Source organism: Mirounga angustirostris, unplaced genomic scaffold (assembly GCF_029215605.1).
Source record: "Mirounga angustirostris isolate CCGP_5_RB_7025 unplaced genomic scaffold, mMirAng1.0.hap1 SCAF_17, whole genome shotgun sequence".
Classification (NCBI taxonomy): domain Eukaryota; kingdom Metazoa; phylum Chordata; class Mammalia; order Carnivora; family Phocidae; genus Mirounga; species Mirounga angustirostris.
Window position 1 is genome coordinate 38,730,748 of NW_026991725.1, and position 25,833 is coordinate 38,756,580.

General features: G+C 55.8%; 1 protein-coding gene across 5 annotated transcripts; it reads right to left on the reverse strand.

Annotated features, from left to right (window-relative positions):
- Positions 1–66: 66 nt before the first annotated feature.
- HID1 (HID1 domain containing) lies at positions 67–19,075 on the reverse strand. Of its 5 annotated transcripts, none has more exons than XM_045888506.3 (19): positions 18,891–19,075; positions 12,512–12,661; positions 11,833–12,003; positions 11,164–11,274; positions 10,447–10,553; positions 10,063–10,179; positions 8,153–8,375; positions 7,905–7,961; positions 6,980–7,120; positions 6,713–6,803; positions 6,372–6,523; positions 6,187–6,265; positions 4,626–4,790; positions 3,213–3,440; positions 2,794–2,900; positions 2,204–2,284; positions 1,517–1,608; positions 1,176–1,334; positions 67–988 (listed from the first exon to the last, which is right to left on the reverse strand). In XM_045888506.3, exons 1-19 carry the CDS (start codon positions 18,954–18,956, stop codon positions 904–906), a joined length of 2,382 nt encoding a protein of 793 aa, XP_045744462.1. In that variant the 5' UTR covers positions 18,957–19,075; the 3' UTR covers positions 67–903. The 5 variants fall into 5 exon arrangements, with proteins under 5 accessions (XP_045744462.1, XP_045744463.1, XP_045744461.1 ...); XM_045888507.3 differs by having other exon boundaries at positions 67–941; positions 11,161–11,274; positions 18,891–19,074; XM_045888505.3 differs by having other exon boundaries at positions 11,161–11,274; positions 18,891–19,074.
- Positions 19,076–25,833: the final 6,758 nt, after the last annotated feature.

Genomic DNA, 25,833 nt, shown 5'->3' on the forward strand with positions numbered 1-25,833 from the left:
CCAGCTCCCCTGAAGACAAGAGCCATGACCCCAGCCCCTCCCCTCCAAGCACAAAGAGCCAGGACGTGGAGAGGGTGGTTTATTGTGTAAAGAGGCCGATTGTAGAGAGCAAAGATTGTACGGACACAGGTAGGGTGAGAGGAGACCCAGAGGCTGGAGCTGGAGGATGGAGGGGGGGCACCCTGCCCCCTCTGGCCCCAGTCATCCAGGCAGGGAGGATTGAACAGCTCCCTCCACACTCTTCTCCCACCCCCATACTGGATAACAGGGAGTCAGGTTATATCCATTGACCAGGAAGAATACAGCAGGAGACCCTCAACACAACCGCTCCAAACCCCTAAAATGCATGAGTTCTCCCATTCTGGCTTCTGCAGTCTACCAGCCCCCCAGTCTCCTCAAGCAGCCTGGCCACCCCCCTTCCTCCTTCGGGCCCTGGCAGCAAGCTGGGCCTGGACCAGGTGGTTTCAGGCTAGAAGGCATGGAAGGGCCCCCCCCCCCCCGCCCCTGCCCAGGTGCCTCAAGGGACAGCCCACAACTCCCTTGTTGGGCAAGGCATGAGGGCTCAGTGACCTGGGGATGATAGGCAGCAGAGAAACGGGTCTTGAGGGAGAGCCAGAGTGAGGTGGGGGCTCTGGCTAGGGCCTGCAGTGCTGGAGATGGGAGGCTTCTGTGAGTCCAGCCTTCAGTGGGGGTGATCAGTACCTGTCCCCATCATCCCAGCCACCTGGGGCCTTTAGGGCCTGCCACCCAGGACTCAGCCCCTCTGCCAGCCCCGGTTGGTTGTGGTAATTTAAAGCCTAGAACAGTAGGTCAGGGGAGCATCAGGGCACCAGGATCCCCACCCTCCCCAGTCCCATCCCCCGGTAGGCTTCCATCCTCACACCCGCTGGATCTCAAACAGCTTCACATCCGTGTCGTACCAGACAGGTGGGTCCACATTCCTGCGGAGGGAGTGGGCAGGGAGTGCTGGGAGACCTTGCAGAAAAGACTGGGGAGGAGCAAGAGGGTCATCCAACCCAAACCCCTTCCACCCTGATGTCCCACCCCAAGCAGTGGGTGCCTACCCTCTAGACAAGACCATCCTGGTTGACTATGTTGACATGAACCCCACTACCATGGTGGGACCCAGAGCTGAGGCCCCCCTGGGCAGACCCTCAGGGGAACACCAGACCCACCTCAGATAGATGACCCCCCACATGTAGGTGCGGAACCACATCGCCGTGCCCGAGTTGGCCTGGTACTTGCGGATGAGGATGGGGTGGGGCACAGGGAGCAGCCCCACCAGGGTGCCATGCTGCAGGAACCTCAGGATCTCTGACTCATCTGTCAGGCCCCTGCCAGGAAGAGGGGGTGGTTTCCCATGTGCTCACATGGGAAAACCCTCTCTGAAAGTCAAGGGGAGCGTGGGCCCCATGCTCCCAGCCACGTCCCACCCAGGCCTGGGCTTGCCCCGCCTCAGAGCCCACCGGCCACTCCCCCACCCCACCCCCACCCCCACTGCCACCCCCAGGCTCACTTGTCAATGCAGATCTTTTCCACCTGGGGAACCAGCACTTGCAGCAACCTCATGATGGTCTGCAGCGGCAGCTTTGACTTCCAAGAGAGAACCTGAGGGAGGGACCGGGGTTCCTGGGGCCGGGAAAGCAGCCCCCACGGGCAGTGGGATAGGCCTGACCCCTGGCCCAGAACCGCAGGCTCCCCAAGGCAGGAAGTGTCCCCGCTCACCACAGCAAGGGCCTGGCACGGGGCAGTGCCCACGAACAGTGACTGTCATTCATGGTAAGAGCCCCTCACTGAGCATACACTACGTGCCAAAAACTCTCCCCTTGGAGTCTCACAATGGCATGATCAAGTAGGATGTTTATCCCCAGGGAAGTGCAATCAGTAGTGATCACAGGACACACAGAAGGGAGCGGACAAGCGACTTGGGGAAAGAAGCTGGAAAGGAAGGCTCAGTAAGAAAGCTAGCACCGTGAGCAGCTGAAGCTCAACTCTGCAGCAGAACTCTGGGACAGTGTAGACGGGGGAAGCAACCGGCCCAGAGCGGCCAAGGTCACCCAGCCAGCCGGAAGGAGTGACCCAGAGCCTGGCTCCCAGGCTGGTTCTGGGATTTGGACACATTCCCATCCAAGCCTTAACTGAGCTTAACTAGGCCAGGCACCCCTGTCCGCCCCCACTCAGAGCCATCTGCCCAAACCCTCACCCATTCCGATGTTGGGTTCCACTGCCCACTGGCTGACGTGCTGGACAGTCGCCGCTGCTCCCGCCACGTCTGGTCGGGCTCCTGGTCCCAGAGAAGGGTTGGGAGTGAGGGGTGGAAGGAGTGGGCCCAGAGTGGAGGCGGAGGGCAGAGGAGCAGCCCTTCTTCCCAGTCCCTCCCATAGCCTGGAATCCAGGGGGCAATGAGGCCTCTCTACTGGCTCATGTTGGGGGGGCTCACTCCCAACAGAGGGGACAGCCCGGCCCAGCACCCTTTGCCCTGGGCCCCAGGCCCTGCCCGACCCAGCCCAGCCTGATGACAGGTTTAGGGCCAGGGGCTGACTGGGCTGGTCGGGTAAAGGCCAGTCAGCTGAGATAAGGCTGATGGATGAGGAGTCTGAAGGCCAAGGGCTTAAGCCTGGGACTAGTAAACAAGGGAGAGGTCTGTGAAAGCAGCCCCTGGATGTCCTGGACACAGGGTTCCTGCCCTCTGCTGCAGGTGACCCCAGAGGGCGCTGGCCCAGCTCAAACACAGAGGCCAGGGAGAAAGGGAAGTCCCAACGTCACCCCACTGCAGGAGTCCCCGTTGCCCACCTCCGTGGCCAGGCTGCCATCTGCCGAGCTCTGCTGGGACGTGGGCTCCAGGGATCGCAAGGTGCCATCCTCGGACACCTGGGACTTCTCTGTCAGCTTGTCAATGCCTGGGAGTGGGGGTGGATGGGTGTGAGAACACCTGTCACAGGGCCCCTCTAAGAAAGCATCCGCACCGGGCCCCATGAGGGCCCCCTCTTTCCTCCACCCACTTCAGCATGCTATGCGTGATCCCCCCCAATCCCGCCCCTACCCTGCACCAAGCTAACCTTCCTGGGCCTCCCAATACCCCCTCCCTATCCCCTCAGCTTCCCAACTCAGTCCATGCCCTCTGCCAGAGATGGGATAACATCCCAGAGACCCTGCCCATCCCCGAACCATGCTGGCATCCACACTCGCCCCTGCCACTTGCCAGGCCAGACCTGGGGTGGCCACCAGGCTGGTCTTGAGAGTGCCAGGCTCAGCGGGGGCAGCCGGGTGGGAGCCCTCCATGGAGGCGCCCTCCTGTGAGCCAGTTCGGGACAAGGGCTCAGGTGCCCGCCGACGCCTTTGCAAGGCCTTGTGGAGAGCAGGGGGGTCGGCGGGCAGGCTGGCCAGCTGGTGGAAGATGCTGCGTTTTCGGATGATGGCGTAGACCAGGTTGGAGTTGCCTGTAGGGAGGGAGCAGGCCACACGTCAGGGAGGCCCCCTTGCCTCTTCCTCCACCTGGGCAGGTTTCTGGGAGGGGGAGTTTAGAGGACAGGCGGGTGTCTAACCCCAGGGGTAGGAGATGATACAGGGCGCCCAAGAGAGGGCTGGAGAAGGGCGGCACCTGGCGGCATGTGCAGCTATGGTTACACCAGGGCATTACATCGCTAGAGAGGAGCTTCTGGGCTGAGCTCCCCTGGTGCCGCTCCCCAGTACCTTCCAGACCCCCTCGCAACCCGGCCCACTAAGGGGTCACACTGGCAAAGTGGGGCAGGCCCAGCACGTCAGAGTCCACACCAAGCCAGCTTTTCTTTACTTTGACTGTGTCCCTGAGCCAGGTCACCAGGGAGGATGGACGACATGGTCCGTGCCCCACGCTGACTTCCCTCGGCCCCGGGCCTTCAAGGCTCCATCCAACAATCTGGTCCTGCCTCTCGCCACACTGTCCTGCTCCCAGTTCAACATCTCACCCCAGGGCCTTTGCATATGTTGCCCCCCACACACACATCATACAATGCTTTTTCTGCCCCACCCCACCTCCATTCATCCCTCACAGATCAGTGGAAATATTACTTATTTTGGAAATAATAGTAACTGCTAATATCTAAGTCACCAGACACTGTGCTAAATGCTTTTTGTGGGTGATTACTTAATCCTCCCAACACCCTCAGACGTAAGGACTCCAGCACTATTATTATGACCGTCTTCCAGCTGAAGACACTACTGCTCAGAGAGGTTATGTGCCCACAGTCACAGAGCCACCAAGTGGCAAGACCCTCACTACACCAGGCAGTGTGGCATTGACAACACCTATCAGGGTCCTACCGCTCTGAGCTTCCCTTTCATCAGATTTAAGGTGACCTGTCTGGGTGACCATCTGTTTAAAGCCTCCCTCTGTGTCTTAATCCCCAGCTGTGAGCTGCACGGGCAGGGAGCATTCTGCTTTGCTCTCCCCTCTATCCCCTGCACCCAGCACTGGCCTGGGTACGCAGCAGATGCTCAATAAATGCATGTTGAACAAACGGGGTTGTGGGGGGGGCAACGCAGAGGGTTCTGCCCTCCTCAGGCAGACGGGAAGGTGTCCTTGCACACGGCCCGTCCTGATTCTCGCCCCTGAGGCCAGACCAGAGCTCGGGCTGCCGCCTCACCATCGAACTGATACTGGATGATGTTGTTGAAGGCCTCCAAGAGGAAGAAGACCAGGTGGTGGTTCTGGGCAGCGGAGAAGAGGAACCAGGTGGTGGAGAAGGCCTCCAGCAGGTGCAGCAGCTTATTGGCAGCCACCATGGATAGGCTCTTGAGGTAGGGGGACACTGCAGGGGAGGAGCCAGCTCACTCCTGGGGCTCCCCCCACCCACCCAGCCATCCCTGCACACCCTTGACTTACGCAGGACACGATGCTCCCGCTGCCAAACCTTCCCTGCCCCGTGCTTGTAAAATCCCCCACAAAGTCCGGAACACCAAACCCTCAGAGGCTGAGGCCACACGGGCCATGCTCTGCAGAGCTCCAGGAGGCCATGTGGGCCCCACCCTCGTCCCTCCACCATGTGGACAGCCGAACCGTTTACTGAGCCACTCACACACAGCATCTTGCCCACTCCTCCCCACACTTCTGAAAGGGGGGCCGGGCGCAGAGGGAACCAGCCCCATTTCATAGATGAAGAAACTGAGACTCAGACAGGTTTGTAAACTTGCCCAGAGTTCCCAGTTATAAAATAGGCAGGGAGACAAACTCCGGATCTTTAAAAGTCTTTCTGGAATATCAAACTGGGATCACAATACTCCACACATAATCAGAAACTTATTTTTTGGCAGAGCCTGAGAGGGGGAACCTGAGATGAGACGTGTGTGGATGGCCTGAAGTCGCAAAGGGATCCATGCGCTTCCTTGTCTCACGTCTCCCTCCCTGCCCAGGCTGGGGCAGAGACAGCAGCTTTCCTGCTCAAAAATGCATTCTCAGAGCCAGCAACACTTAACCAGTGCTCAGTTAAAATGTGTGAGTCGGACCCAGCAAGCAAACCAGGAAGGGAAGGCAGGGTTCTGGCCCCAGAGCTCACAGCGCAGCTAGAGCTCTGTCCCACCAACTTGGAGTCCGAACCACTCCCACCCAGGGCTGTCCTCTCCAAAAGATGGCCACGCTGAAGTCATCCTGCCTCAGCCCACGGCCACCCACCTTGCTGGGCCCAGCACGCCAGCCAGCCTGAGCCCCTCCCCTCGGAGGCAGCTGTCCCCAGTCCTCGCTGGAGGGTAGGGCACCTCCTGGTGCCCTGAGACCATGCCTTCCAAACCCACGCAGTCCAATGCAGTAGCCACGAGCCACCTGTGGCCATCCAACGCTTAAAACACAGCTAGTTCTAACTGAGATGTGCTGCATGTGTGAAACACACGAGATTTTGAAGACTAGGTGTGAAAAAGAATGTAAGATATCTCAATAATTTTTAATGGGGGTTATATGCTGATATTTTGGATAGCGTGGAGTACATAAAATGTATTATAAAATTACTGTCACCTCTTTCTCTCTTTCCCTCCCTTCCTTCCTTCCTTCCTTCCTTCCTTAATATGCCTCAAAAATTAACCAGTACATACGCAGCTGCCATCATATTGCTATTGGACTGGGCAGGTTTGAACCAGGGAGGCACGGCAGATCAGCCTGTGGCCTGGCGCCACCTGGTGGTGAGCATGGGGAAGGCGGGCTCCCAGCACCCCTACCGTTGACCACGATGGTGAGCAGGCAATCGAAGAGGGGCTGCAGCCGCTGGTGACCGCTGGTGATGATCTTGTGGAATACCTGTGCCGGGAGGCAGAGGGGTGGCCATGGGGTCCCCTCCACCTCCAGATTCAGCCGAAAGGACATCCCCCATGCCCCCATGTCCTGGATGAGGGAGCCCCCTCACCACAATGAGCAGGTCTGCGTGGGTACCGGTAAAGACCGGAATGTCCATGGGCACGCGCACCGAGTAGGGCTTGTTCAGCCGCACCCCAAAGTTCCGCTCCCCGCTCAGCAGCAACAGGATGAAGACTCCAATGTGCATCAGACCCACCCGAGCTGCAGCATGGGGTACGGGAGAAGTCACCACACGGGGTAGGCACGGGAGGAAGGAGTGCAGGGCAGGGACCCATCTCAGAAGCACTGGAAGAAGCCCTTCCTGGGAGGTCAGAGGCCTGAGCCTGAGCTCCTGGGGCCCCGCCCCTCTACAAGGAAGCCCCCAGGATCTTACGTCCACCCCAGCCTTACAATGATCCGCTCGGGCATCATTGAGGAAGTAGAGGATGGGGACCAGGATGTCCAGAACATCACTGCTCTTGAGCACAAAGAAGAGGAATTTCTGGAGGAAGGGAGTGAACAGGTGGGCAGGGTCAGAGCGGAGACACCTGTGCCCCACCTTCTCCCCATCCCAGGAGTCTCCCCAGATGCTGTCCCCATCCCTAGGCTATCCAGAGTAGCCGCTCCCCACCTCAGGGCACGCCACTGCCCACCAGGCTGGACCTGAGGCCAGCCCACCTTATTGAAGTCACAGAGCTTCCAGAAGAGGACCAGCAGCTCCTGGTGGAACTGGATCTTCTTGGTGGAGTTGGGCAGGTAGGTCTGGAGCAGGGGGTTGGAGAGCAGCCGGGCTATGCCCTTGAGGATGAACTGGAAGTCCTGAGCGGGGGACAGCAGGGATCTGTCCAGTCCAGCTCCCTCACAAATGTCTCCTCACTCCCCCAGAGCCTGGTCCCACCTCTAGAGCCTGAAAGGCCCAGATTCTGTCATCAATTGCTGTCCTGAGGCAGGCCCCTCAGGAAGCTGAGCCCAGAGCAGGTCTGGAGAGAACCCCTGCCCCTTCCCCAGCCACAGGTTCCCCCATCCCTGAGCAAGGCTGCTCCTAGTGACCCCCCACCCACACCCACACCCTGAACCGGCCCCTGCCCATCTGGACTCCGTGTGGACAGATGCCATCCCCCTCCCCCTCCCCCTGTCACACCAGAGGTCCACTCTCCTATTCTCAAAGAGCTGTCACTAAGTACCTGCTACCAGTAATCCTCCCAAGAAGGCGAGGAAGCAGTTACTGTCCCCACGTCACAGCACAAGAACCTCCCCCAAGGTCACAAGACACACAAACTCAGGTCTGCCTGGCCTTTAAGTCCATTGTCCTTCCCCCCTCCAAAACCTGACATCAGAGCCACCTCCTCCTAGAAGACTGCCCAGTTATCCCTATCCAGTTGAGGCCATCAGCCCTTTTCTGCATCTCAAAACCCTTGAAGTCCTACCATCATTATATCACTTGGGGTGGCCAAGTCCACGGGGACCGTGGTTCCTTCCTGGAGGGGTCAGGACTCCCACTTACCCCACCTCATCTCCATCCCCTCACCCCCCTGCAAGGCCAAAACCATTGTGGCGGGTGGGCATTGAGAATGCACTGGAGCAAGAACAGTGTTCCACTCACCTCCTCACGATGGATGCGGGACAGGTAGTTCACAAACAGGTTCTCGGGTCCTGGAGGCTGCCGAGAGTGGAGCCTGGGATAAGCAGGTGGCTCCACCCCTCGCCCCGACCTCGGGCCTAGGTGGTGGCAGCAGAGCCCCCTCAGACATCCCCAGGCTCACCATGAGGGGCCCCCTTGCCCAGCTCTGCTAAAGAGGGAGCCCAGAGCCTGGCAGGGCCAGCTGCCCTCCCCGCCACTCCCATCCTTACGTCCATGTCGTCCATGGCAGTGCCCGTGGTGGTGCCGTCCACCGTGGGGCTGGTGCTGGTGGCACGGTCATGGTCCAAGGTGACAATGAGCACCTGGGCAGCCTCCTCCACCAGGGGCTCCCGGTAGTCGGAGAAGAGCAGGTGGTTGTAGGGGATCCCATAGCCCACAGGGTCATAGGCACACACGGTGTTGAGGAGGGAGGTAAACAGGGGGAGGGCATGTCTGCAGTAGAAGAGGAACAAGGCTGTGGAGACCGCCCGGCCAGCCTCCGTCCACCCCTCAGGTGGCCACACGGGAGGGTCTGTCGAGCCAGCCCCTCACTCGACAAGTGTTTCAGTGCTAGCCCCAGGCTGGGAGCCAGAGAGCAGAACCAGGCTCACCCTTTCCTGAGGAAAAGAGACTTCTCCTTGTCCTGACCTGCATCCGGGACCCAGGCCAGGCTAGGCCAAGGGCAGGGGAATTTATACCAAGAGCGGGGTGGCCAGTTATGTGGGAAATCACGTCCGCACCCCTTAGATTTTTCCCCCAAGGGCTAAAGCCTACTAAAAAAAATTAAGACTACGTTTAGAGCAGTTTTAGGTTCACAGCAAAATCACGAGGAAGGAACAGAGAGATTCCCCCGTGCCCCGCCACTCCCACCCATGCACAGCCTCCCCGCCTACTGACATCCCACAGCGGAGTGGCTCATGTGTTATCATCAACAGACCTACATGGACCCGCCATCAAAGCCCATAGTTTACACTGGGGGCCATTCGTGGTGCTGCACAATGTAATGACATGTCCCTCGGATCTGAGGGGCAGGTGCCCTCCCTCGGGGCTTCAAAGCAGGAGCTGGAGTACCCCAGGGAGGTGGGCTTCCCCTCAGGGAGCAGAGCATGTGCTCGATCACCCAGTTCCCAGGCCACAGACTGACATCATTCAGAGATCTGTAAGACGTCAGGGTTCAAGCTCCTTATCTTACAGGCGAGGAAACTGAGACCCGAGAGGTTACGTGAGTGGCAAAGCATGGCCGCTTGCCTGATAATGCTGGTGAGAAAAAAACAAAAAAACTCTGGCCAGCTTTGGACTGTGGCGGGTGGAGGGGGTCTCCTGGCTTGCCTTCTCTTCTGGAGGAGGAAGAGAAAGTTGGGCAGAAGGCCAGCAAAACCTGAAGGATAAGGCATGCCATGTGGGAATGAGAGTCTGGAAGGAAGAAGGTGAGCCCCCCTCAAGGGCACTGCCCCGGGCACTCCCTGCACAGCCCTGGGCACAGCGGGAGCTCGCGTAGCTTCTTTACACCCTCAGTCCCCCCATGTGGCACCCCCAGAGCCCAGGAGCGCCCCCGTGTGGGCCAGGCCTCCCCCCCTTCAGGGTGTTCATTACGCCCTCTCCCCAGCCACTCTCTACCCTGCACAACCCCATACTAGCCACTTGTGGCCGCTGAGAGCTTAAAACGTGGCTGGTCTGAATTGAGAGGTGTTGTGACTGTAAACTACACAACGGGATTTTGAACACTTCGCCTGAAAAGGGAATGTAAAACATCTCGGTAATATCGAGTACATGTTAAAGACTGCTATTAGGTGTACATTGGGTTAAATGAAATATTACAATTGATTTCACCCCAGTTTTTTTTACTTTTTTCACGTCACCACTAGAAATGTTCAACTTATGTTGACATCAGCATATGTGGTTTGCATTGTATTTCTGCTGGACAGCACAGCTCTGGATGGAGGACCCAGGACCTAGGCACCTGGGGCCCCCCAGTGGGACACTGGACGGCGTGGGCGAAACATGTGGCTGTTAAGTTACAAGCCATCGCCACCAGGGGGAAGCACCTCCCCTCAACTAAGACTCCGGGCTGGCGGGCAGCCTCTGCTCGGGGCTGCCTGGAAAAGGAGGAGAATGGAAAGGCCGGCCAGGGGCCCCTCACCTGTTCTCCGTGGAACAGAAGAACTGCACCCACGGGTTGGTGCCACCACCGTCCGGAGCTGGGGGCAGGTACATGGCCTCAGAGAAGCACGTCAGCAGCAGCTTCAACAGCTCCATCCTTGGGTGGGGGGGTTATGGCAGGGCGTTCAGTACCTGGAGATCTCCATTCTTCTCTAGGACGGCATGCCCACACTGCCCCGCCCCGCCCCAGCTCAAGTCCATGAAAAGAAATGACCTCATTTTATCCCCGTCAGGCTGCTGTGGGGTCACCAGTGGACAGGGTCTCCTTGAAAGACCCCACGCACGGTTCCCTCTCTGAGCTGGGGAGTGGGGGGCAGGCCTGGAGTCCAGCTACACTTGGGCTCTGGGTCCAAGCAAAACTCACCGGTTCACGTCATGGATGTAGTTGGGCTGAGGGGAGTGAGCAAAGCCCACGCCAGCCTCCCAGATGTATTCACAGCTGTCCAGGGAGTGGACGTCCTCCGCCGAGTCCTGGGGACATGGTTTGGGAGCGGTCAGGCTGGGGGTTGCCAACCCAAGTCCCCCCACTGTCGTCCCTGGGGGCAGAGACCCTCATATTCTCCTAAAGACAGACCCTCAAAATGCCCCAGGTGATAATGCACAAGGGAAGAAATTAATGTTCTCAACCTCTTGAAAGCTAATTTTTCTTCTCTGGCTCTTTTACTTGATCAGTCCAGCTTGAGGCAGGGAGAGAGAGATAGGGAGGGAGGGGAATGGAATTGGGTGCACCTGGTGGTGCTCGGGGATTAGGAGGGGGCAGAGAACACTAAAGGTCGAGTCCATGGGCCCACAGGAAGTGAGCAGGCTAGACCTCCTGTGTCCAAGCCCCACACGCCCATCCACTGCCCAGGCGAGGACAATGGGTGCTTGTGCCCAGACTCCCGGATAGAGGGGGCAGGGCCAGGCACCAGTTGGCTCCTCTCCAGCTATGCGGGTCACAGGCCCTTCCCCAGCCCTGCCCAGCTCTTCCAGAGCAGCCCCTGCCCCCGCGGGGTCCTGCCCAAGGGAAATTCAACCAGCCCCAACCCAGGACCAGAGCCCTCCCTAGCCTAGGGGTGGGAGACTGGGGGGCTCTCACCACAGTGCTCCTTCGGTGGCTCTGGACAGTGAAATCTGGACAGAAGAGGAGGTCGGCGATGGCCAGGAGCAGGGACTCAGCGAGGGGCCGGGCATTCTCATCATCACCCTCTCCCTGCTCAGGATATAGCACACAGGCCGCCTCAGTGGTCGCTGGCCGAGGAGAGGTGGCCCCAGGACTTGGGGGATGGAAAGGGTTTGGATCTGGGCCCAGGCAGGCACCCATGGGCAGAGGGATGAAGGAAGAGACCGAAGGAAAAGGAAGGAAGATTCCCAACCACCCCAAACCTCCTAAGGCAGAAGGGGGCAGGAAGAGGAGTGGGGTTGGGACCCAGGAAGAAACCTCCCCACTGACTGAAAGGAGCCAGGCCAGGACCCGAAAACTCTAGAGCCTCGGCCCTGCTGGAATCACTGGGGTCCTGCCCTCAGCCAGCTGCCTGGAGATAAACCAGGGAGGGAAAGGGCGGGGAGGGAGAGTGCCCAGCAGCCCTGCCCCCACATCTGCCCAGCAGATGTGGGAGATGACCCCCTGCCTCAGCAGCAACCCCCATTCCCCTTCCCCTGTACTTCCCAAACCCCACGAGAGATTTGGAGGAATGTGATGGGCCCTGAATGGGTTCTCTCCCTGTCACCACATCACCTCCCACCCGGCCCCACAGCCAGGCCCACAGACCCCTGCTCGCCCTGCCCCGGGCACTGTGGACCAGAAGAAGCCCCTCCAGTCGGGGTCCTCAAAGATGTAGGGCAGCACGCGGGTGAGAAGCCGGCTGCAGTTCAGGACAATCTGCTTCTCCTTCTCCGAATGGCAACCGCTCTCGGCTCCCTGCACCAGCTTCTCCACAGCCTGTGGGGACAGGCAGAGGGGCACGCTGGACAGGTGGGGCGTGGGGGCCTTGCGCTTAGGGTCGGGATGGGCACCCCAGGCTTCAGAGGGGGAGAGGCAGACAGGGCCATCCAGCCCAGGGGGGACGGGAAGTGGGTCAGAGAGCAGCCTAGAGCATCACCGGAGAGCCCAGCCCACCGCTCACTGGCTGAGACCTTGCTGAGTGACCACCTGTCAGAGCCTGTTTCCTCATCTGTAAGACGGTGACATTAACAGGACCCACCACACAGGGTGAGCTGAACGAGCTGATGTGTGGACGCCTTCACAGAGGGTGGCTGCCAGGGTCCCCTCCCCGCAGAGCCAGTGGGTCAGACGTGGGTACCGCCTCGAGACTGCCCAGACCTGGACAGGGGGGATGCCGTGGGGGCTGCTCTCTGGGTCCGCAGGGCTGGGCCAGCTTCAGCCTCCCCGGAGGGTGGGGAACGGCTCAGCGGGAGTGGCAGCGAGGGCCAGAGCACCTTAAGCTCACCTTGTAGCACAGAGTGGCCAGATTGGAGGGTGACTCCTCCCGCACGGCCCGGATCTCTGCCGCTGGCACTAGTATGAAGACATCCTGCACTGAGGTGGCCGTGTCTGCCCAGAACTGGTCCCAAAAGGCCTCATCGGTGGCTTCCACAGGCTGGAGGGGGGGCGGTTTGGTGTGTCCAGAGTTGTTATATAATCTCTTGTCAACAGGCCCACAGTGTGCCCAGTCTGCAGACAAAGGAGCCCCAAAAGGGAAGCCACGGCCCCCCTAGTCCACCCCTGCTGGTGCCCAGGGGCCCTCCCATGGCGGGGGGGTGGGGGGAGAGGAGGGACATCCTTCAGCCATTGTGAGCTCCCGCTGGTACAGGCAGGCTGGAAACACTGGGCACGGATGTCAGAGGTCAGCCAACCACTGAGTTCGGCAGCCAAAGCCTAACTCGGTCCCCAAGGGACAGAGTAACTCACCATCCTCCTCTGGTCAGGCCTCCCTACCTGGGGACCTCCCCAGACCATGCTGCTAGGTCAAGTGCTGGGGGCCAGACCCAGGTTGTGCCCCTCCCCAAAGGAAGAAGACAGGGGATGTGTGCTCATTTCACCTAAGCCCAGCCTCACCGTGCCACCCTCAGCCCCAACTTCTACCCTCTTCCTGCATGCCCAACAGATGCCAGATCTAAAGAAGCCAACCCCCACGGCTCTCTGACCGCACCCGCCCCTCCCAGTGCCCACTGCTAGGGCCGCTGTTCAGGCCACTCTTGCCAGGGCCCCAGCTCCAAATCTACGACCTCAACCCTGCCTGCACACCGCCTCGAGCCCATGTTCAAGGCACAGCACCAAAGGCACTGTTCCCTCTACAAAGACCTTTGGGGGTCCCCGCTGCCTGCAGGATCGGGCCAGACCATCAGCCAAGATCTTACCTAACATACCTACATGCATGCCCATGTGCACGCCACGTATGCACACGTACACACTGCCCGTGGGCACACACACACCTGTACTTGCTACCCCTACAACACAACACTGTCACAACCTCTCTTTGCCTGTGCTCCGGCTGTCCCCTCTTCCCTGCATGCCCACCCTTCTGATCCCGAAGTCCCACCAGTCCTATGGAGGCCATACACTGTAAGTACACTGGTGCCTTTTGAATCCTACGGGCAGTCGCATAGGGAACCAATCTGAATCGGGGTTTTTTGGGGTTTTTTTTAAGATTTTATTTATTTATTTGAGAGAGAGAATGAGAGACAGAGAGCACGAGCGGGAAGAAGGTCAGAGGGAGAAGCAGACTCCCTGCTGAGCAGGGAGCCCGATGCGGGACTCGATCCCGGGACTCCAGGATCATGACCTAAGCCGAAGGCAGTCGCTTAACCAACTGAGCCACCCAGGCGCCCGAACCAATGTGAATCGTAAGCGCCACTTCTAGAAATCCTTCCTAAGGAAATGATCAGAGATGTGCACCTATAAGGAGGTTCGCCGATGTGTTATCGTTGATAATAGTGAGAAGTTGGAATGATCCTAAATAACCAACAAGCAGGAAACACTCAAAAAGTTAAGGCCCTTTCGTAGAATAGAATATTACTCAACCACCAGGGCCATGTTGCCAAAGACTATTAATGAATGAAAAATGCTCACGGTACAACCCTGTGTGGAAAAGATAAGATATAACACTAACTACAGGATGGTCACACTCTTTGCTAAATTATATAGTAATAAAAGCCTAGACAAAAATGACAGAATGCTCATAGCGATTATCTCTCTGGGTGGGTTTTTTTTTTTTTTTTTTTTTAAGATTTTATTTATTTGACAGAGAGAGACACAGCGAGAGAGGGAACACAAGCAGGGGGAGAGGGAGAGGGAGAAGCAGGCCTCCCACTGAGCAGGGAAACCGATGCGGGGCTCGATCCCAGGACCCTGGGATCATGACCTGAGCCGAAGGCAGTCGCTCAACCGACTGAGTCACCCAGGCGCCCCTCTCTGGGTGGTTTTTATTTTTTTGCTTATATTTTTCTGCAAGGACGCATATTTACTATTTTTTCCTTTTGAATAGTCGCCTGCTGAGAGGCCAGGGTGCCCAAGGCACTCTTGCGAACAGCAGCTCCTGCAAGAGACCCCAGTTGCTCCATCATCCTGGCCTCCTCCCTTCTCTGAAAGGGTCGATACAGGCCCTGCTACCACACAAATCCACATACAGTGTGCTTTACTCTGACCATCAGAAAAAAATATACATCTCATTTAAAAATAACTCTGTTCGGGTGCCTGGGTGGCTCAGTCGTTAAGCGTCTGCCTTCGGCTCAGGTCATGATCTCAGGGTCCTGGGATCGAGTCCCGCATCGGGCTCCCTGCTCAGCGGGAAGCCTGCTTCTCCCTCTCCCACTCCCTCTGCTTGTGTTCCTGCTCTCGCTATCTCTCTCTCTGTCAAATAAATAAACAAAATCTTTAAAAAAAAAAAAAAAGGAAAAATAACTCTGTTCTGGGGCACCTGGGTGGCTCAGCCGGTTAAGCGTCTGCCTTCGGCTCAGGTCATGTTCCCAGGGTCCCGGCATCGAGCCCTGAATCGGGCTCCTTGCTCAGCGGAAAGCCTGCTTCCCCCTCTCTCTCTGCCTGCCATTCCCCCAGCTTGTGCTCTCTCACTCTCTCTCTGTCAAATAAATAAATAAAATCTTAAAAATAATAATAATAGGGCACCTGGGTGGCTCAGTTGGTTAGGCGACTGCCTTCGGCTCAGGTCATGATCCTGGAGTCCCTGGATCGAGTCCCGCATCGGGCTCCCTGCTCGGCGGAGTCTGCTTCTCCCTCTGACCCTCCCCCCTCTCATGTGCTCTCTCTCATTCTCTCTCTCTCAAATAAATAAATCTTTTAAAATAATAATAATAATAATAACTCTGTTCTCCGAACCCCCTCTTCCCAGAATTCTCCCAGAGCTCTGGACCGACAGGTTTGTTCCCACCTTGGAACCCTGCTCCGCACCCTCAGTCACTCAACATTGGCCCTGACTCCAGGGGTCTCAATGCACTTGCCTCGAGGTCCCATTAGCCCACTGGCCCTTCCTTCTTCCCTGACCCTGCAGTCGGGGCAGATGGCAGATTCTCAGCCAATATTTGTTCAGGAAAAGGTTGTCATTCGTCCTAGAGATCCCTTCAACCCAGTCACTGGGCATGCCTGAGCATCAGTGGGGCTGTCCAAACTCAGAGCTGGGTTTGAAAGTGTCGCCGAGGTCCGTCTCGCCCACTCCCCAAGCAATGCCCCCCTCCAAGCTACAGGGCAGCAAGTGGCCATGGCCCCCAGGACAGGCCTGGTACCAGAGCCTGCTCGGTCCCAGAACTGGTAGAGCAAGTTGCTAGGGGAGAAGAACAAAGGCCAAAGGAGGGGCCTAGGGCTAGGGTTTTCTAGCCTCAACCAAGGCAGCCCTCTGACGGTCCCTGGGATCACGGGGCACCACCTGCCAGTGTGGGGGGCCAGGGCTGGTGTGGGGAAGGACATCCTAGAAAACCTGTGAGCACCTATGGAAAGCTCCCCGTCTCTGACACTTCCCCCCCTTCCCCGGTAGCCACTACCCCCTTAAAGGGGCAGAAACTCATCTGAGCACCAGTGGACTTGACCTCTGGCTTAGTTCATCAGGCAAGTGTCACCTGGGGACTGAATTCCAAACGAGGAGAGAGACTTAAAAGGAGACTTAGGAGGCCCCCAGCTAGCCCAGCCGAGAAGCAGGCTGAGTCCCAGCCCTCCAGCTCCCACTGTGGCCTGGATGCTTCAGCTTGGTGCCCATCACCTGGCTGTGATCCCAGGCTGGCCTGATGCTCCAAGGTGTTGGCCAGGGTCACTGGAGCCCCTTGGGCTTCTGAGGGGAGAAACATGGCTCAACTCCTGTCCCAGTTCCCTGAGCTGGGCCCCACACAACCCAAGGAAGCTTCTCAAATCCAAGCCAGTTTGTTTAAAAAGAGTATTTTTTGTCGCAGATGGGAAGGCCCATGCTGCCAGGGCATAGGGATTGAGCCACCCTGGGGGGAAAACAGATATTCTTACCGCAGCTTCGCTAGCACCTGCTCAGGCCAGACCCCCCACCAGCTTGGGAGCCCAGCTGCAACTTCTGAACTTTCTGGGGGGTGAGGGGGAGCAGAGGACCATAAGTGCTCTAGCCTGCTAAGGGTGACCTGTTCGGGAGCACGTGTCCCCGCAGCATTCACACGCACATACATGTGCACACATGTACACATGGACCCACCAGGTCTCCCCCTGCCTATGGCAGAGAGTCTCCAAAAAGGCAGATCTAAGAGAGGGTCCCACCCACCCCAGGAAAGGTCCAGGAAACACAGCCAAAACTGCTAAGCCTCAGGACCAGGGTCAGGCCTAGCCCAGGGCAGGAAGAAAACAGGATGCAGTGCAGGAAGGCAGGGAAGGCCCAGTGGCGAAGGCCCAGCAGCAGCAGCTCACGCCCAGGCCATAGGAAAAGGTTCTGGGTTGGCTTGTCTGCTGCCCAGAACAAACATCTGTATTCGTGGCAGAGCCTCTAAGGGTCTGAGACTGGAGGACACCCTGTGGACAGCTGGCCTAAATCTCCTTGGAGACACTGAGTGGCAAGGTCTGGAACGACCATCTGGGATCTGGTCTTCACTCCTCTGCTGCCCAAGCCAGGTCACTACACAGGACAGGAGGCTTCGGGGTCTCTCCCTCCAGCCAGCCCAGGTCCCTTCCCACTATAGGGCCCCTGTGGTCTCTGGAGGGAGATCCAGCCCGGTATCTGGTTCCAGTGTTGACCCAAGCCAACTCCCTGTCCTCAGCTGGGAAACGGAACAGCACCATCTCAGTCAGCTCCATAACAGGGCTGCAGCCAGGGAAAGCTGGGAACACACCATATTTTGGGGAGAGGGCCAGCACAGGTAGGAATTTAGTCCACCCAGATCCTTTGGGACCTGACTGAGCTCATGCTGCCCGCCTGGCAAAGGACCCTGCTGGCTGAGTCAACAGCCCATAGTTCATTCCTCCAACAATGTGTTTCCTTCCCCAGGTAGGTAAACATGGGAGCCTCCCTCCTGCCTCTCCCTGTGGCCCCACATTGAGGGGCTGGGTCACCTGCTGCCCACAGACCTAGGAGCCCCATCCCAAAAAAGCCAAGTACTAGAACTAACCAGGAGCCATTAGGGAAGTGGCAAGAAGCAGTCTCGTTTCTATCAAATGCCTCTTAGCTGGGACTGGACTCTCCAGAGGCCCTGGGCATTTGCCAGGCACCTGACCTTTCTTTCTCTTGTGGGAACGAGAGAGTGTTAGGACCAGAGAGGTCTGGCCTCTGGAGCTGTGATCAGCTGGCTGGGGGAGGACGGATCCCTCAATCCCACTCTAACTGCCAAGAGGAAGAGAGAGCCCTGGGGGTAAGGGCAAGAGGAAAGTCCCAGATGGCAGCAGGTCCTAACTCCCTTGAAAGTGGGGGACCTGGAGAGTCAGGGCTGGGCATCTCTGCCAGAGCAGCCTGGTTCTGGGGTAAGGACAGAAGGGGTAGACAGGGAAGGAGCCAGGTCCTGTGTGTTGGGGGCAAGGAGGTGGCCTCTGTGCTACCTGTGAACTCAGGGGGAGTGTACTGGTTGAACGACACCCCCAGGCCCCACACCAGCCAGTCAAAGACAACCTGGAGGGTTCTCAGCCCTGACTCAGAGAACAGAGGGGACCTGAAAACACAGCCATCCCCACTGCTGGGCCTCAGAGAAGGAGCCCCAGAGAGTGGTGGTCCCCAGCTGAGAATCGACTCCACGGGCCTGGGAACAGGTCCCTTTGCTAGGCTGCAGCGCTGCTCGCCACTCTGCATGTTCTCAGGAAGACCTGGGCCCTCCCTGGCTGTGGGCATCGACCTGGGCCCAGCGAGGCCTCTGCCACCCCGCACCAGCTGTTTCCCCGACCCGGTAGGCGCCGGCCCGGCTTTGTTTGCATTGAATCAGCCGGGTCTGTGCGTCCAGGAATCGCGGGCAGCGAGGGGCAGGGAGGGGAGCAGGGAGGCGGATGGGTGGGTGGGGGCGGGAGTGGCGGTGAAGCTGAAGATGCGGGGCTGGAGGGGTGGGAGCGGGGGGGAGGTGGGGGGAGGCGGCGGGACAGGTGGCGGACAGCGGCGATGCTGGCTCAGGGAGTAGGCACACGTCAGCCTAAGGTGGCAGCAGCGACTGCGGGTAGAGGGATATTCCCGGGAGAGGAGGCTGGGGGTGAGGGGCTAGGGTCGGGGGATGAAGCCCTGGGGTACAGGACAACGGGTCCCGCTCCGGCCCTGGCTTCAGCGTCACCCTGCAGGCCAGTCGGTCCCCCATCTCCTCACGAGCCAAGTTCGCGCAGCTCCCCCCCCACCCCCGCCGGCCCTGCCCAGCCCCCAGCCCGGCAGGTGGGTGGGGAGGCCGGGGCCCCAGGCGCACCTGCGTCTTGGTGGTAAGCTGGATCACCGCCTTTCGGAAATTCAGCTTAGAGTCGGCCGACCCCATAGCGCTTGAGCCCGCTCTGGCCGGGCCCCGGCCCCGGCTCGGGATCCAGCTCCAGCTCCGCGGCCCCCGCTGTTCTCGCAGAAGAGGAGCGGCGCACCCCGCCTGCCGGCCAGGCGTCGGCCCCGCCCCCGCTGGGCTCCGCCCTCACGTGGCTCCGCCCCCGCACCTGCCGCGCCCCGCGCCGCCCACTCCAGGCGCCGGGAGTCGGCCCCTGGGATCCGCTACGGCGGCTTGCCAGGCGTCCTTCTCAGCTCGACCCCGTGCCTCCGCGCCCTCTCTTCTGCGTCGGAGTGCTGTCCCCGTTACATCTCTCCCATTTCCACTCAGCCCCCAGGGCCCGCCACTCTCCCAGCCTCCCGTTCCCCGCCCCCATCCCCACCATTGGTCCCCACGCCACTCTGGGCCCACACTTTCTCAGCCAGCTCTCTCCCTCAGAGTTTCTTCCATGTCAATCCCTGTCCTCTCCATTCCTTTTTTTTTCCCCCTGAGCATCTGCTTTCTTGGTTCCCTTTTACTGACCTGTCAAACCCACATCACCAGACAGCCCCGCTGTTTTTTTCCAGCCACAAGCTCCAGGCTCCAGGAAAGCAGCTCCCTGTGGTCCGATGAGAGTGGGAGGTCCCTCTGGGTCCCACAACTCCTTTCTGGCCACCTACCTTCCCTGAGAATCCGTTTAAGTCCATCTATTTCAACAAATGTGTTGCGGAACTGGTATTTACTAACACTGTGTCAAGGACAGGGACATAGGGGTCTTAAGTCACAAGGCCTGCCCTTGATGAGCCATTAGCTTGGGAAAGAAACAAGGAAAGAATTAACCGTGTTTCAGCCGAGTGAGTCTTTATAGAAGCAAATTAATATTTTTTATTCTTATGTTAATCCCCATACATTACATCATTAGTTTTAGATGAAGTGTTCCATGATTCATTGTTTGTGCATAACACCCAGTGCTCCATGCAGAATGTGCCCTCCTCAATACCCACCACCAGGCTAACCCATCCTCCCACCCCCCTCCCCTCTAGAACCCTCAGTTTGTTTTTCAGAGTCTATCGTCTCTCATGGTTTGTCTACCCCTCCGATGCCCCCGCTTCATTCTTCCCTTCCTGCTACCTTCTTCTTCTTCTTCTTTTTTTTGCAAATTAATATTATTAATGATGATGATATGAGGACAATATCTCTAGCCCAACAAAAATCTACCTCTGAGGTAAGTACTATCCCATTTTACAGCAGAGGAAACTGAAGTTCAAGGCAGTTACGTTACTTGCCCAGAGTCACACAACTACTAAAGAACAAAACCAAAAAGGCAAATCCAACTCTGGCTCCAAAAGCGGCTGCACTTTCACAATATCATCTTGCATACTATGTCTGGAAGCTTCTGGCAATCCTAGACACTTCAAAAGAAAGTGGCATTTAGCTTAAATAAGAATTCCACAGGTGAAAAGCGAGGGGTGCACCATCTATCCAGTGAAAGGGTGGTAGGAGGGCAGGGTAGGACAGGCATGGACACAGGGAGGAGGGGGGCAGGGATGTTGCCCTGTCACTGAAGGAGCAGACTGCACAGGATAGCTCTGTCCTTGCTCCAGAGGTGGGTTTTCCCTGCCCTGGATGAAATCCTGGGCAGGCTTCATGGCTTTTCTAATCGCTCCAAGAAAACAAATGAATAATGTCTTTATTTGGCATAAAAAAATAATAATAAAATCCAGTCCACCCTACAAATCACCCAACCTAAGTCCAGGCCAGAGAGACATTAAAAATTCAGAATTTTAGGGGCGCCTGGGTGGCTCAGTCGTTGGGCGTCTGCCTTCAGCTCGGGTCATGATCCCAGGGTCCTGGGATTGAGCCCCACATCGGGTTCCCTGCTCAGCGGGAGGCCTGCTTCTCCCTCTCCCACTCCCCCTGCTTGTGTTCCCTCTCTCGCTGTCTCGCTCTCTCTGTCAAATAAATAAAATCTTTAAAAAAATAAAAATAATAAATAAATAAATAAAAATTCAGAATTTTAGTCACCAGGGAAATGCAAATTGAAACCATAACGTGATAATTATTACATACCTATTAGAATGGGTTAAAAAAAAAACACAACAGGGCGCCTGGGTGGCTCAGATGGTTAAGCGTCTGCCTTCAGTTCAGGTCATGATCTCAGGGTCCTGGGATCGAGTCCCGCATCGGCCTCCCTGCTCCTTGGGAGCCTGCTTCTCGCTCTGCCTCTCTCTCTCTCTCTCTCTCTCTCATGAATAAATAAATAAAATCTTTAAAAAAATAAATAAATAAAAATTTAAAAAATAAATTAAAAAAAACACAACAATACCAAATACTGGTGAGGATGGGGAGCATTTATATTTTCTTATAAAGTTAAATATACAATTCCCATATATCTCAATAATCCCAGTCATGGTATTTATCCAGGAAAAATGAAGGCATCTATCCATACAAAAACCCTATGTAGGGCGCCTGGGTGGCTCAGTTGGTTAAGCAACTGCCTTCGGCTCAGGTCATGATCCTGGAGTCCCTGGATCGAGTCCCGCATCGGGCTCCCTGCTTGGCAGGGAGCCTGCTTCTGCCTCTGACCCTCCCCCCTCTCATGTGCTCTCTCTCTCTCATTCTCTCTGTCTCAAATAAATAAGTAAAATCTTAAAAAAAAAAAACCCTATGTAATGCTTATGGCAATTTCATTTATAATCATCAAAGAGTGGAAACTACCCAAATGTCCATCATCTAGTGAATAAACAGATGGGGTTTCACCCATACAATGGGACTAGTATTTAGTGACAAAAAGGAACAAGCTACTGATACAAGCAGCAACAATGTGGATGAATCTCAAAAGCACTGTGCCAGACACAGAAGGCAGCGTACTGTATTATATCATTTATGTGACATTCTGGAGAAGACAAAACAGTGGGACAGAAAACAAGTAAGTGGTGGCCTTGGGCTGGGAGTAGGATGAGAGATTGACTATGAAAAGTTATGAGGAAACTTTTTTGGGGTGATGAAAACAGTCTCTGCTATGATTGTGGTGGTAGTTTCATGACTGTATCATGTTTTGTTTTTTTAAGATTTTATCTATTTATTTGACAGAGAGAGAGACACAGCAAGAGAGGGAACACAAGTAGGGGGAGTGGGAGAGGGAGAAGCAGGCTTCCTGCCGAGCAGGGAGCCCGATGCGGGGCTTGATCCCAGGACCCTGGGATCATGACCTGAGCCGAAGGCAGATGCTTAACAACTGAGCCACGCAGGCACCCCATGACTATGTCATGTTTGAAGTTCATATAACTATACACCTAAGAGGGGTGAATTTTATGGTATGCAAACTATACCTCAATAATTTTGACTTTAAAAGGACAAAAACCAAGGGCGCCTGGGTGGCTCAGTTGTTTGAGCGACTGCTTTCGGCTCAGGTCATGATCCTGGAGTCCCTGGATCGAGTCCCGCATCGGGCTCCCTGCTCGGCAGGGAGTCTGCTTCTCCCTCTGACCCTCCCCCCTCTCATGTGCTCTCTGTCTCTCTCATTCTCTCTGTCTCAAATAAATAAATAAAATCTTAAAAAAAAAAAAAACATTCTTTAAAATAAAAAAAAATAATAAATAAAAGGACAAAAACCAAGAGCAGGTGCTAACTGGTCATTTCGAGAGAGTCATTGTGAGCCCTTAGGCCTGTGCTGCACTCAGAGCCATTTCAGGGATTTGCAACCAGGAACTCCAGGTGGCACCGAGATAATACTGGTCATCCGTGGACCTTGCTCTTTCCATCAGCTTTCATGGGATGGATTTAAATGAGTCCATTTATCCTCATCCAACCTCAGAAGGTCTTCTCCCATTCACTGGGCATTCTGCTCCTCAGGAAATCTTAGGTCCATCTCCAGGAAATCTTACAAGGTCCCTGGGCACTCTTGCCCCCAGAGGATGGAAAAAATATTAATATCGTCTTAAGGAATGTGACTGCTAATACATCTAGGAAATGGAAAAATACCCGTTTATCCCCACCACCTGTTTATTGTCTCCAAGTTAAACTTAACATCCTCCCTAATCCCACCAACGATTGTTTTTTAAATGCTGTTGGTTATTGTTTAGTGCTTACTGAAGTGTATACAGGGAAGATGGCATAACGACTGGAATTTGCTCTAAAATACTGTAGCAAAGGAGCACCTGGGTGGCTCAGTTGGTTAAGTGTCTGCCTTCAGCTCAGGTAATGATCCCAGGGTCCTGGGATAGAGCCCCGCATCAAGCCCCGCATGGAGCCCCGCATCAAGCGCATCGGGCTCCCTGCTCCGCAGGAAGCCTGCCTCTCCCTCTCCCACTCCCCCTGCTTGTGTTCCCTCTCTCGCTGTGTCTCTCTCTATCAAATAAGTAAATAAATAAGTAATCTTTAAAAAATAAAATAAATAAAATACTATAACAAAGAAAACAAGACAAAGAACACACAGGCAAGATGAGGCAAATGTGACAGAATCTTGGTCATTGTTGAATCCGTGTTGAGTGTGTGGAGATTCATTGTACTGTGTGCTCTACTTTTGTGTGTGTGCTTGAAAACTTATATAGTTAAAATTTTTGAGGAAAAAGACTGGATTTATATAGGAAAAATAGTAGTAAAACAGAGCTTTTGAAAGTTTAAAGAAATTAATTATCCTTATTAATTTGGAGATTCCCTAGTAGGTTCTTAGCTATGATTTCCTATGTGGAAACCATGGTATGTCCTCCTTTTATGCCCAGTGTAAAGGAAGAGTCCCTGTCTGTGGTTCCTAGAGCCCCTTTTTCTGAGTTCAACCATCAATTATACAAGAAACTAATATTAACTCAGCACCTGCTAAGGGCCACATACCTTGCAAGGTGCTAGGGCCTGAGCTACAAAGGCAAGTTCCTACTGCCAAGAGAGGGCAAACATACAGGCAAGAGAGAGCCTTGGGGTCAAGAGTGAAGTCTGTCCAGGGCCCTGGCAGGGAAGGAATAGAGGAATGGTTACCAGAATCCGGAGGAAGAGTGCCCAGTTATAAGAGAGGGCTGAAAGGAGCAGTGACCTCACAGGGTCTGGAAGGGGAGGGACCCATGGGATGGATACCCCACCTTCACTGTTCTCCTGAGCCCCGATTTCCCGCTGGTGTTTCCCATCAGTGGACTCCCAGAAAGCAAAAGGGCAAGGGAGCCCATTGTTGCTGCATGCAAAAGTTTCAGCCTCCAGGCATGGAGCAGATAGAGATGATGGAAAGAGAGCTGACTAGGCACACAGAACATGTCCCATATCCAGGTACGAGGAACACGCGGAAGGAAGGCCCAGGAGTGCAGAGAGCCTGGTGAGTGCAGAGAGCCTGGTTTGCCCAGAGAACAGAAAGACCAGCTTGGGCTGAAATGTAGAGACAAGAGATAAAGCAGGAGAGGCGGGCCAGGACCAGACCATAGAGGGCTGCATACATCCTGTTAAAGAGTTTTTTGTTTTGTTTTGTTTTTAAAGATTTTATTTATTTATTTGAGACAGAGAGAATGAGAGACAGAGAGCATGAGAGGGAAGAGGGTCAGAGGGAGAAGCAGACCCCCCCGCTGAGCAGGGAGCCCGATGTGGGACTCGATCCCAGGACTCCAGGATCATGACCCGAGCCGAAGGCAGTCGCTTAACCAACTGAGCCACCCAGGCGCCCTCTTAAAGAGTTTTTATCTCCCCTTATGAGCAATGAGGAGCCTCTGAAGCAGGGGAATGATGTCGTTGGATGTCATTATGTCTTGGCAAAGTCACTCCAGCTGCTGCAGGAAAGATAAAGTGAACCGAACACTGGGAATCCAGCCAGGGTTGGGGGGGCGGGGTGAGAGATGACCAGGGTTGAGCCAGGCAGTCACAGGTGAGATGGAGAGGAAGAATGTAGGTGATGTCTCCAGGTGGAAGCGTGGAACTTGCTTGTCAATTTGATGTATGTTCCAGGTGTAACAACCTCCCACCAAACGTGATATACAACAATAACCATTTTATTGTAAATTCTGTGGTCAGTAATTCAGATAGGACCCAGCTGAGGTGGCCTGCATCTGCTCCATGATGTCTGCAGCCTCAGCTGAGAAGACTAGAAGAGGTAGGGGGAGGGTTCACTCAGAACAGCTGGGACCTGGAATCATCTGGAGGCTTCTTTACTCATATATCTGGTGCCTGGGCTGGGAGGACTCAAAGGCTGGACTCAGCTGGGGGTGAAGATGGTAGCCCCAACATGCAACTTCTACATGCGGCTTAGGTCTCTCACAGCTCTGAGATGGTGTCCCAAAGGGTGCATACAAAAAGAGGGTGTCCCGGGAGAAAGAGGAGGAAGCTGCATGGCCATTTAGTACTGAGCCTGGGAATAACATTTAAAGTCACTTCCACCATACTCTATTAGTCAAAGCAATCACAAGCCCATCAGGTTCAAGGAGAGGGAACCTACACCCACCTCCCCAGTGGAAGAAGTGTCAATGGAGTCGGCGCCATGTTTAAAACTGCGACATTGGGGCTCCTGGATGGCTCAGTCAGTAGAGGTGTGACTCTTGATCTTGGGGTTGTAAGTTTGGGCCCCATGTTGGGTGAGGAGATTACTTAAAAATAAAAAATCTTAAAAAAAAACAATAAATCGGTAAAACTGCCCCGCCATGGGTGATTCTGTCCCCCACGCTTCATCCCCCCCAAACCCGATCCTTCTCTCTCCTGACCTTTGCCTGTCTTCTCATCTGAGGAAATGGCACCTCCCAGGTGCTCAAGCCCAGAACCCAGTGTCACCTTCGGTGCCTCTCCTGTTGTGACTCCCACATCCAATCCATCACGAAGACCTAATGATGTTATCTCCCAGACAAATATTTTCTACCTCCCTCATCTCCTCTGCCCCCACCTTTGCCAGGGCCCCCATCGCCTTCCCCCTGCAGCAGCCTCCATCCTGCCCCCC

Coding starts and splice junctions, on each gene's coding strand:
- HID1 (XM_045888505.3), bottom strand. CDS start 18,956: ATGGGGTCGGCCGACTCTAAGCTGAATTTCCGAAAGGCGGTGATCCAG. Junction 10,554..11,160: donor GCCACCGAAGGAGCACTGTG/GTGAGAGCCCCC, acceptor CCATGTCCCCAG/GACTCGGCGGAGGACGTCCA. Junction 6,524..6,712: donor TGATGCCCGAGCGGATCATT/GTAAGGCTGGGG, acceptor CCCATGCTGCAG/CTCGGGTGGGTCTGATGCAC.